This window comes from Vidua chalybeata, chromosome 8 (assembly GCF_026979565.1).
Source record: "Vidua chalybeata isolate OUT-0048 chromosome 8, bVidCha1 merged haplotype, whole genome shotgun sequence".
Lineage (NCBI taxonomy): Eukaryota > Metazoa > Chordata > Aves > Passeriformes > Viduidae > Vidua > Vidua chalybeata.
Window position 1 is genome coordinate 34,608,137 of NC_071537.1, and position 12,065 is coordinate 34,620,201.

A 12,065-nucleotide genomic window follows, 5' to 3' on the forward strand; every position below is an offset into this window, starting at 1 on the left:
GAGTGTTACCACAGGAATAGAGAAAACAGCATGTACTGACAATTGTTTAGGCACGGGGCCACAGGCTGTCCCACCCAGCTGCTGGGGGGCTCCTCTGCTTCCTGGAGACATGTGCTGTGCCTCCTTCCCTCCTAGCAGCCAGTGCTCACATCCCTTTCATGGCGTGCCTCTTGTGCCCTCTGATACTCAAATGTTTCCTTGCTGTTTCTTTTCTCTCCCCATCTGCAAGCGTTACTCTGGTCTGGGATCTTTTCTTCCACTGTTTCTGTTCCCAAACACAAACACATCCACACCCCTATCTTCCTACTGCCTGGAAGGTGGATTCTTTTTTTTTTTTTTTCTCTCAAATCTTACTCCTTGTAAAGTGAAGGACTTTAACATGAAGTAAGTGGGGCAGGGATAGAACAGAGTATCAGGACAAAACCAGTCTGGCTCAATAGAAAGGGATTTTTTCATGTTGTTTCTGATTTTCACATCAGCCTATTTTTTTCTTCCACTCCCAATTATATTCCAGTAACAACAAACTTAGTTTAGTTAATTTAATGCCAGCTCCCACCACACCCCTAAACAAGACCATCCATGTAATTTTCCCTTCTGCTGAATCCCAGTCCCCCTCAGAGAACAGGTCCCTCCTCCCCACCGCTATTTACACGAGCACCTTTCTTTCTTCATGATCAGGTCAGCCTGTGCTTGGGATAAGAAATTACCCTAAACAGTCCCACATGGAAATTTGCAAAGAAGCCAAGAGTGCTCACCACGAAGTGTTGCGACCAGGCTGTGTGTGAGCCTCAGTTCTGGTCCTCTCCTGTGCCTCTTTGTTCTCCTCAGTGCAGGCTGCTACCTTTCTGCCTGCTCTTTACGAAATAGTAAGAAGGCTAATTTTAGGGTGCTTCATCATGCTGCCGTGCAAAGACACAGTGTCATGTCAGAACCAGCAGCATGTGGCACCACTTGCAGCTATTTTATAAGCTGAGGTTCAGCGTGTTACCAAATCGGTCTGTGCAGGGCACAACCTGCTCAATTATTGATATTGTATTCCCAAAGGATTGCATCTTGAAAACCAAAGGTCCATTTTGGCCTGACCAAAAGCCCAGTTTAATGACATGGGAACTGGTGTCTCAGCATCCATCTCTTAAACCAAAAAACCCAAAAGATCGCATGGGAATTTTCGTGCTCACTTAGCACCTGGCCTGCTGATCTATTTATAACAGAAAAATACATGTAATCGTGTGAAACATCACTTCAATTGGAAGAAAATATGCCACATGTGGGAAGGGGCTGCACTCCCAACCCTCTGTGTAGGATGCTCAAAAATGTTCAGCATCTTCAACCCCAACCTGCAGGTGCCTCAGTACTTGTGTGGCTTCTGGCATCCTGCTAGGGCACAGGGGAGTCACTCAGTGCCAGCTGGTGTGGGCTTGGGGACACTGGATCCACACAAGGGTTTGTGAATGCAAGAGCTTCAGCCCTTGCACAAAGGTCAGCTCCTTTCCTTCATTATAGACTTCATGTCCAGGGTTCATCCTCACCCTTCACTGCTCTTTAATTTTCTTTGTATGTGTCACCCTGTGAATAGCTTTCCTTTGGCTACTTCAGCTATAGTTTGTGGCCTGAGAGGATGAGGGGAATGGGGGGTTGCAGGTTTTTTGTTTTGCTTATCTTAATTTGAAGGTGTCTCCTCAGTTTTCCCTTAATCAGCTCCCAAAAGTTGTCTGTTGCAAAGTTGTCAGTTTAGTATTTTTATAGTGATTAATGTTCACAAAGAGGTAAAAAACTGTTCAGTGTGTTTCAGCACGTTGCCATCAATTGATAAATGATTGGTCTTACTGGTAAGCACATTTGCATTTGAGCTAACCAGAACTGTTTGTTAGCAGGGTGGGCAGACAGAGAACTACAACACGCTGAGCTATAAAGTGGCAGAGCATATAAAACACATACTCTTGTGTATGTGAGTTCTCTACATGGATACTGTGAAGAATCTAAGGATGAAATGTAAAACTGACATGGCACAAAAGGGTCTGACCATCCCTTGTTTGTAAGCCTATTTGCATTCTAAAGCCTTTTCTTTGTCTTAATCAAGAATATTCTACGCACAGGCTTCACACAAAGGTGGGTAATTTCTCACAGCAAAATGCTGACATCTCAAATTTCATGTTATCAGCTGTTCTGGACACCCATTTCTATTTTCTCTACTCTGTGACACATCAAAGTATAAAGCAAAGGGATTTGAAATGCGGAATTGAAGTTTATAAAGTATGTCCTGGCTGTTGCCAGGAGAAAATGGAGACAGAGAGCAGAATGCATCTCTGTTATTCACAATACAGAAAGTTTTATGCCGTAACACTGTAGCCAAAACATGAATATTATGTTTTATGCCAAAAACATGTATATTAACTGAAAGATGTTTTCTAGTAATTAAGCATAAAGGACATATTAGTTAACCCTAGATATGATTCTTTTCCCATTTTTGTATTATCTCAGTGGGGGATTAACTGGGGTACAATTTAAAGACCACAATTGTGCTGACAGCTATCACCAGGCAGTAGCCAAGCATTGCTATTTTAATAATGGCAGGGGAACTGAAAATAGTTTCCTGCTTGTTGTGACCATCAATAAGAAGACTGTGCAATGGTAATAGGAAACCCTCAGGGCCAAGGCACTTACAAGGAAATAAATTCCTTCCCTGAAGTTAAGCAGATTTACACTTCTTGTTTTCACTGGACTTTGCATCTCTGGGGTTTTTTTTTGCAGGTCCTAGAACGGACAATGGGAATTTTGAGGTGCAAGCACCCCACAGCTCCCCTGAGCAGTGCAAGTGCAGAACCCCATTGTGGCAGGTTTAGTGCTGGTGGGTGCAGGATGGGTTGTACTCAGTGGCAGGGAGCCCAGGCAGTGCTGTGGCACCACAGCACACATCCTCTTCTCCCCACTGCCTGTGTGCCTTCAGCCCCAAGAAGGGGATCCCATAAGGTACTAAGTCATGGTAGGTAGGATATGGCTTCTCTGGCACAAAAAAATAGCAAATTTGCTAAGATAAATGATAAGTGGAATAAAAATATGGCTTTATTTTAAGACATACTTGAATTATTCAGTTTACAGTAATCTAATGTTAGGATTAATATAATTCTTTAAAATAAAATAGCTATGTCTATTGCAGAAGGAAGTTGAGATTTGTGCAACACTGTATGTGGTTTCATGCTTTATGTATATTTTTTATGTAATGTGTTAAGGCAGTTATACCAAGTGACTTTTCCCTGTATAAAATTGTAGCGGGCATATAATGTTCTCTTCAAGTACATGGGCATATCCCCACATGCTGGTCAGAGGACACATTGCACAATGAATGCCAATATTTAAAATCCATTTCACAGCGTAGTTATTCACAGTTTCTGCTCTGTTGGGCTCACAAATAAAGGAAAAAGAAAGTTTAGAAGATAACAAATGAAATGTTTTCCTCCATTTGCTAACCTTTCAGTCTTAGATGGAGAATGGCAAAAGGCAAATCACTCACATTTCTCCTTTAAATAGCAAAATCGGGCATTTGTTGCCCTGAAAAGTGCTGCATCATTTAACTTGTGTCAGCCATGCAGCAATCTCATTTTCTCTAGGTATGAATTTCATATTTCTGGTTTGGATCTTTACTGATAAATCTACAAGCACAAATCCTGAGAAATCCTGTAGAATCTTACCTATTTACATATACAAAAGAGCGTTTCATGGCTGGACCAAGACATCCCATTTATTGGGATTTTGTTAAACAAAAGGGCAAAAGGACACCCAACACAGAACTTTCCTCACACACAGTTTGCAAAATCACTTGCTGTGACGTATGCCTCGTCCTGGCCTTTTTTCACTTCCCGACCTACATAAAGGTGGATCCTTCTGTAAAGAGGCTGCTAAATAAGGAAATCTCATTTGGATTATTAATTACATAAATTGTAATGAATTTTCCTCCCAGTACCGTGCATAATACCAGGGGAAAAAAAAAAAAAAGTTAAGAAATGTGTCTGGCATGTAAACTTCTCCTTTAGTAGCTCCACTAGAGATATGTGTTCAGTGAAAAACACCGTATTACTATGCCCGTCTTGGGTATGGCCACTGAGAGAAGCTCGTAACCAGACTGGGAAATTGCAAAAGCTGCATTTCTTTCTGCGGGAGGGGCAGAGCAGGGCCCCAAAGCCACGGCGTTCCGTGGAGCAGGAAGGCCGTGGAGGGCCGGTGCTCACAGCGCTGCAGCGGCGGCACCGCTCACCCGCGGGGAACCACTACGTGCTCGCACAAGGTAATGACGCGTCATTGGAGTGTGAAGAACAGTCTGTTCCTGCATCCCCCAGGCGGATCCAGTTCCTTCCCACTCATTGATCTCATTCTTTCCGTGCCCTCAGAGATCAAGCAGAGGCTTCCGCAGATCTCTGCAGACCACGGATAAAGAACAGCAACACGCGCCCAGGTGTCTGAAGAACTCTGCAAGGCAGACGGAACACGCCATACGAAGACCTCAGGGAGCTATGTGCCTCAGAACCCACCCAAGTTTTTTAATTCTCAGTTTAAAACCTGTGATGTAACACAACGACGGCTCTGTATTTTCGCGCTCACGTGTGTTCCCATGCCAAGAACGCGGACAGCTTCAGTCACCACGGGAGGGAACAGCCGTGCGCCGCGCCCAGCCCCGCGCTCCCCGAGCACACCAGCAGAACCGCAGCGTCGCTCCGCGCTTCTCGCGCCGCTCCCAAGCCTCATTTCTGCTGTCAGCTCCTCGCTCCGCCTCCTCCAACGGTGGGAACCGAGCCACGCGGTGGCTCGGAGCGCAACGTCCCTCTCGGGGCTCCGCCGAGCCCCGGCCGGCGGCTCCGCGCCGCGTCCCCGCCCCGGACCACGAGGCCGGGCGGGCGGGAGGCGGGCGGTGGAGCGGGCGCTGCGGTCCCGCCCGCCGAGCCGGCGCCTGCGCGGCAGCGGCGGCCGGGCCCTGTCACCGCGCCCGGGGCTGCTCACGCTGCTCACGCCCCGGCCGTGGCCGGCGAGCGCCTGCGGTGGGCGGGCTGCGCAGCGGAGCGGAGCGCTTCGCTACCACCGGTGAGTCCCGCCGGGCCTTAGCGGAGCTGGGCGCTGCCGCCCTCGGGCCCCGCGGGGCGGACGGGAAAGTGGCCGGGGCCGCGCGCGGGCCGCGGGGCCCCACAGCAGGACGCGGCCGCGAGAGCGCGGCGGGCCGGGGCCGGGCGGCGGTGCCGCGGGGCAGGTGCGGCCCGGGGCGGTTGGGACCAGGCCGGGCGGCGCCGCTGAGCAGCCGCGGGGCACGGAGGGGTCCGGCCGCCGCCCCTCTCCGCCGCCGGGCTGCGCCCGCCGCTCCCTCCGCACCTCAGCGCGGCGGGCCCGGGGCGCCGAGCCCCGCCGAGGGAACGCGGGGCCGCGCCGAGCGCCGGGGCGGGCGGGGTCCCCTCACGGGGCACGGCCCCCTCACGGGGCACGGCCTGAGCGCGCGGCAGCGCTCCCGGAGCGGCCGCAGCCTGCGAGAGGCGTCCGGGCGCTTCCCTGCACCCGGCAGTGCCGGGCTTCCCCCGGGCCCTGCTGCGGTCGGCAGCGGGCAGCCCCGGCAGGCGCGGAAATGCCCCGCAGCTGACGGCGCGAGTTGGCTCTCACGACCACGCACAGGAGTGAAAGAGTGCCGTGATTGGAGATCAAAGTACAGAACTTTGGCTACTGACTCTTAAATGATACAAAACAAAACAACCCCGCCTTCCGTGGAAATACATATATAGTTCAACAGAAAAGACAACTTTTCTTTTTTTTTTTTTTCCCTGCTGGAGATGGAGATAAGTCTTGACTATAGAAATCTCAGAGAGCTATAATCGTACGTCTTTTCTGATTCCTTGTGTTGCAGGTTGATGCAAGTCACTGCTACAGATGTGTGACGTGTGCTGTTGCGTGGCTATGTCTTAACTGAAGACGTCTTCGTTTCGATGTCCCCTTCTGAATGTGGTAGGATATAGCTAGGGAAATATTAGATCATGCCTCACCTCGTGAGATAGGTAAACAGAATGCAGTATATTTCAAGCTGTTTGACTGTTTTGGTTCGGCGTTGCTTTTGGGGTTTTTTATGCGATCACAAAAATAAGTGTCTTGTTTATTGCATTTTGTCTTTTGCAGAGAAAAATAGTTTACCCTGTTGTGCTGGCAAGAATTCTGCTCTTTGGTGTACGTAACGCTTAGATGTTAAGTGTTGGCTTCTTCTTTGAGCAGTTTGGGATTTAGGTAGTTTATACATGTTATGACCCTGCAGAAATAATGGTCCCTTCTAAATAATGGTCACAGATGAAAATTTATAACAATTTCACATTAGATTATACTGACTTTTAAATTGCTCTGAAAATACCAGAGACGCTTTCTATCATGGAAATGTGGTATAAGTAGTACTGAAAACATTGTCACTGATTTTTTGTCGTATGCACTGCTGCAAATGAAAGAGAAGGGCAGCTTTGAATCCTTTCCAAAAAGGTACAGAATCAGTCAGCACAAATACTGATAATTGTAATTTAGGGATTAGGGGTGTGGGCTTGCTTGGGGGAGTTGACGTATGGGGCCTCCTGCTACTGCTGAGTAACTGAAGCTGTAGCTGGTGTTGATTGCAGTGCAAGACTAGGGACTTGAGTTTCAGCTATTTATTTTTTTTTTAATTGTGAGTTCAGTTGATTCCTAGTTGTTTAAATGTAATGACTGACACAGCATATTGTACTTTATATTGCATAACTGGATTGATCAGAGCTGACCACTTTTTTCCAAGCTATGAGTCAAGTGTTGTTTTTGGTGATGCTCTTGAGGCCATACACAGTGCTTTGCTGGAGTCATGCAACTGCTCAAGTAAAGAAAGCAGCCTGTACTGTCCCCTTGGAAGACATTTGAAGTGGTTTCCACTGGCTGGAATTGGCTGCAACTGCAAGTTTGTTTAAATTTGGATTAGGGATTAAAGAAGTTTTACGAAGAATGATATTTTAAGTTTTTGAAACAAAGTTATCCAAAATCAGTGACCTGCACATCTTAAAAGTTGTATCTGAAATGGGAAAGAAAGCATTTTACTGCAGAGTTAATGCAAATCTTGTCCAAGAAAGCAAATCACACTCTTAAAAATTGTTCAGGGTTTTACTGCATAGAGAAAAGTGAGCTTGTGGATTACATGCTGTATTAGAAAGTAATGTAAATGTTGGGGACAGTACTGAAAAAACGTACATTTTCCTTTTTTTCTTAACAGCTACGCAGAAGGAATATTCTAGAAAAGTGAAGTTGGAAGATCTCTGATAAAAAGAAGTTGTAAACATGTTGTGCTGGGGCAATGCATCTTTTGGACAGCTTGGATTGGGTGGAATTGATGAAGAAATTGTTTTAGAGCCCAGAAAAAGTGACTTTTTCCTAAATAAAAGGGTCAGAGATGTAGGATGTGGACTGAGACATACTGTTTTTGTCCTGGATGATGGGACAGTTTATACATGTGGATGCAATGATCTGGGACAACTAGGGCATGAAAAAGCCAGGAAAAGACCCGGTAAGTTTAAAAGTGATGAGTGGTGGGGATTCTGTGTGGTGGTGGGTGTGGCTTTCACTTTATTGTGCTTCATCCAAGCCAAGATTGCCAGTGTCTGTGCACGGGCAAATCCACGTACAGCACTTCTTCCAAGAATGGACGTCTTTTTAACTGGAAAATCATTGCTTTGCTGGGATGGGTTCTTGTGACAGTTGGAAACAAACAGCTATGAAACAATGGCAGTCCCCCCATATTTTTGCATGCTGTGCAGCTGGACACTGCCACTAGTTTTTGTTTCAAGCATGGCTGTGGGAGACTCAGTGACTGTTTTTACTCTCAAGGGGAGCTGACCTGCTGCAATACATGGGTTGGTATTGTGCTTCATTGGCTGCTGGAATATGGTGGAAATGAGTGTTTGGCATATCACAGCAGAGAAATAGGCAGTTTGTAGTTGTCTAATACGTGATGTACAGCAGGTCTGATTAAAGCAATGTTCTCCTTTTTAAGAACTAAAAATAAAACTTTTGATAAAAGACTTATCTGCATATGCAGGGCTACATGGAGAGGACTTCGAAAAGCCTAAAGGATGCTGTGTAACACTTCTTTGGGCTTTTTTTCTTCCCACCTATGTTCTGTGCATGTTTCTGCTCCCCTAGTGCAGTTCTGGAGCAGAACTGGGTAAACATCTTGCAGGGACTGCAGAGGAGTGTGCACATGGGCTCCCTTCAGAGCTTGCATGTGAGTCATAGCTGGTGCTGAGAGCCAGGGAACAGTGCTGCTCACTCTGCTTACAGCACAGCCTAGCAAACTGGAAAGGCTTACTGAGACTTGGTTCTAATCACTCCTAGAGCACTTTCACAGCTTGCTTGGCTCGATATTTGCCACAAATTTTTCAAATGGAAATGAGGTGTCATGGGGTATTTTAGTAGTTCTCTTTTACACACAGAGTTTCAGTTTTGGTGCCAATTAAATTCTTGATATTTTTTTTTAACTAATGAAGAATTCTATTGGGAAACAGTATGTGGATAATAAAACTGATAAACTTTAATCATGTGCAAACATCTGCTTCACGAACATGAAGAGGAACTCAGCATGTCAAACTTACTCTGACTACTTGTTGCCCACTTTGAAAATTTTGCTGAATTGTCTTTTAGTCTAAAGGTGACAATGAAAATACCTCAGTTTTAATTTGCTTGACCTTTCATATGTAAAGGACCTGCTCTAATTTTTTTTTTAATATGCTCAGACACATGAGGATTGTAATGTCCTCCCTAATCTTCCTTTCACCCAGAGGTTACTGATAATTCTGCTGAGTGTTGTATGAAGTCAGAGCATTGGGATAACTTCAGTTGCACAGCCCAAAGAGGCTTGGTATCTTTATAGATGGGTGGATGCTCTTTTTAAATGTGTTTCTGCTAACTGAAGATAATTTTGTTGCTGACTGTGCCTTTGCTACCTCCTTGTCTCCACTGCCTTTCTTCTTTCCTCCTTCTAGAGCTCTGCTTGCCATAGGGACTGCATGGCTGTTCCTTAATCCATTTTAGGCAGTCAGGCTGGCTGGTTCAGCAGCTGGGGGAGATTGCCTGAGCTAATCTGTGTGCTGGTGTCCGAGCTGGAGAGTGCTTCCGTGACCTCTCCCACTGGCAGAGCTGTGGGAGGCTCTGATGGGTGAATTGGGGTGGTAACCTCTTTAGTCAGACCAGCTGGATGTCATAAAAAGAACTTATATCTGCTGCCTGTGTTAGTTTATTTTGGAAGCTGAGTGCCTGTCATGCTGCAGATAATGTGAGCTACTGTTGTGAAGCTGACTGGGGCTGGGCTGGGTTTAGAGTGCCCCTAACGTTGACAATACACAGGCTTTTTCAGTGGTGAGCCATTCTTAGGCTGGGATAGAATTCGTGTTTGAAAACTGGGGGTAAAGTGTCCAAGCAGTCCCTTATTTAAGGGAATTATTAAAAATTCCAGCCTTAATGACAGGCCCTGATGATATTTCTCTGCTTTACTTATTGCTGAAATTGGTATGTTATTCTTATCGCAAATCATAAGCCCAAAACCAAGCTTTGAGTGTTTCCAAATGCATTGGTGCAGGCTGCTGGAAAAAAAAAAATCAGAGATATTTTAGTGTGTGCTTTTCAGAGGCATGCACTGTATGTCTAGAAAAATGACACTTTAGGATCTGTTTCTACAGTATTTTGCATTATAAAGAAGACATTGTGTAGCTCATTGCAAAATCAGTAGCTTTAGTCTGTAATTTGCCCTGCCTTGTTTTGCGGGCTCTTTCTTAATAATGAATAGGTGAATTTAATTTGCTGTGGTAGAATGTTTTCCTCTTACATAATGTCTACACGTGTAGTCATTTGACAATAATCTGTTTGACCTTACTGTTAATTGAGTTTCTGCACTCATTTTCAGATGGCAAGTTTAGAAGGAGCTGTTAGGATCAAGCTGCAGGTTTCCTGCATTTCTGTGTATTGCTCCAGAAACAGTCATTATTTGGGGTGCCAAATTTAACTCATTTCTTCTAGAATTGCATGTTTATAATTTTAAATAAAGGGTTTTTCAGCAGAACTTATGGGCTTAGTTGATGTCTTAGTACTGTGTAAACTGTTTGGAACAAGCCTAGCTTGTTAGTAGCTTTTTTTATTTTAACCAACTAATTTTATTATTCCTTTTTTTAGAGCATGTTGGTGCACTGGATGCCCAAAATATTGTAGCCGTGTCATGTGGAGAAGCCCACACTCTTGCATTAAATGACAAAGGTCAGGTATATGCTTGGGGTCTGGCTACTGATGGACAGCTTGGCTTGCCAGGAACAGAGGAATGCGTCAGAGTGCCCAGGTTAAAAATAGTGCATAATAAGTTGCCTTTTTTAAAAAAAATTAATGTATTTAAATCACATTGATTAAGCTATTCTGTTGTTACAAGTAAAGCCATATAAATATGGAAGATGTATATTAGCTATGATACTTGAATGCTGTGTGTAGACAGTTTCCTTTCTCAGAGAGTCTTGTGAGAAATGTGTTACAGGTGTGCTTGGTTTGGTTTGTTGCTTTTTGGGGTGGTTTTGTTTGTTGGTTGTTTTAATAGTCCTCCACTAACAATGAGACTTACATTGGAAAAGTAGGATGGGTATTTTAAGAGTATGAATGCCATTTAAGAGAAGTTAAAGAGAAGTAGAATGTTAAACTTTCATTTTGAAGAAGGTACATTTGCTGTCCTAACTTTGTAGTTCAGTTTTCACCCCAAAGCTTTTCAGCTGTGATTGAATAATACACCTTCTAATTAAAAAAAATTCATGTTGGCCAGGGTCACTGGCTTGTTTTCAGAATGCCATAAGCATTCCAGCTACCTGAAGTCCACACACAAAAGTAACAATTCCTTGGAACCTTAGTAATTCATGACTATAACATTAAAAATGTTCTATCTGCACCAAATCTTAAAAGCCCACAGGCTTTTTTTCTTTCTTTCTCATCCCAAGTTGAAAGCATTATTCGTTTTAGTGCACATGTGCTTTTATTTGCAGCTTCTTTATAATACTGTGCAATATGTATTAGGTCTGTAAACAGAAGTTTTAGAAACTAGAAAGTAAGAATGAATTTCTTCTTGTATTCTGTATTCATTCCTCCATTCACCTGTGTGAGATTGCCTTCCCAGCTCATGAACTTCCCTAATCCTTCATTATGGACTTTCACAAACTTTATTTATTTGAAAATAAGACAGAACCTGACCTTAAAAGGTTTAGAAATGAAGCAGTTTTGACTTCAGATTTTACTAGATAGCGTCTAATTGAAGTTGAGATGTTTAATATACTTCAGTAGAAAGGATTCACATTTTGTGTATTACCCTTTATTTCATGCATGATCTGGTAGCTTAATTCTTTCTCTTGTTTTCTTACTCCAACAGAAATATTAAAAGTTTATCAGAGATCCAGATTGTTCAAGTTGCTTGTGGTTATTATCACTCACTAGCACTCTCAAAAGGTAAGCCAAATTCTCCTGAAGTTTTGTGTAATTTCTTACCAGGGAGTTTGGAATTCTTCAAGTTTTTTTTTTTATTTTTTAAAGAAAATGTGTTTATTAAACATGCTACCACTTAGCACAGATGGTTGGGGCTGTGTAATTTCATGATGGAAGCTTGAAATCCAAAAACAAACGTACAAATGGATGTTGAGTTGTGCTTTTATTTCTTCAGGGGGTGTATGTGCGTGTTGGTTTTTTTTTTGATTTCATCATCTGGCTTTCATGTAACTTCCTTTGTCTTTTGTTTCTTTTTCTTGGTCCCCAAACTTTCTCATCCTGCTGGCACGCTGCTCTGTCCCTGGTCTGTTTTAACCTGTAACCTCAAGTTACTGAGGCTGGCAGGAGTGGCTTTCTTGTGTGCTTTATTATGGTAAACTGGTTTTTGGTGCTTCCATAGTTAAAATGCCATGTCACATATAAGCCACCTTTTGAAAGTTTAAATACCTGTCTTCAAATTTCTGCTGGGGCTGTGAGCACATACTTAAGTTAGCTTCACCTGTACTGCATGTCTGGTTAGTGCAGCTCTCCAGAAA

At 44.2% G+C, this 12,065-nt stretch overlaps 1 protein-coding gene across 5 annotated transcripts in view; it reads left to right on the plus strand.

Moving 5' to 3' along the window:
- The first annotated feature begins 4,960 nt into the window (after positions 1–4,960).
- HERC4 (HECT and RLD domain containing E3 ubiquitin protein ligase 4) overlaps positions 4,961–12,065 on the plus strand; it is a 29,477-nt gene continuing 22,372 nt past the window's right edge. The window contains exons 1-6 of one of the 5 annotated variants that reach the window (XM_053948590.1): positions 4,961–5,073; positions 5,879–6,026; positions 6,145–6,192; positions 7,244–7,534; positions 10,192–10,351; positions 11,417–11,493. In XM_053948590.1, the coding sequence (XP_053804565.1) occupies positions 7,309–7,534; positions 10,192–10,351; positions 11,417–11,493 (463 nt within the window). In that variant the 5' untranslated portion in view covers positions 4,961–5,073; positions 5,879–6,026; positions 6,145–6,192; positions 7,244–7,308. Of the gene's footprint in view, positions 5,074–5,451; positions 5,681–5,878; positions 6,027–6,144; positions 6,193–7,243; positions 7,535–10,191; positions 10,352–11,416; positions 11,494–12,065 lie in introns of those variants that run through there. The other 4 variants (XM_053948589.1, XM_053948588.1, XM_053948591.1 and 1 more) reach the window with 4 other exon arrangements.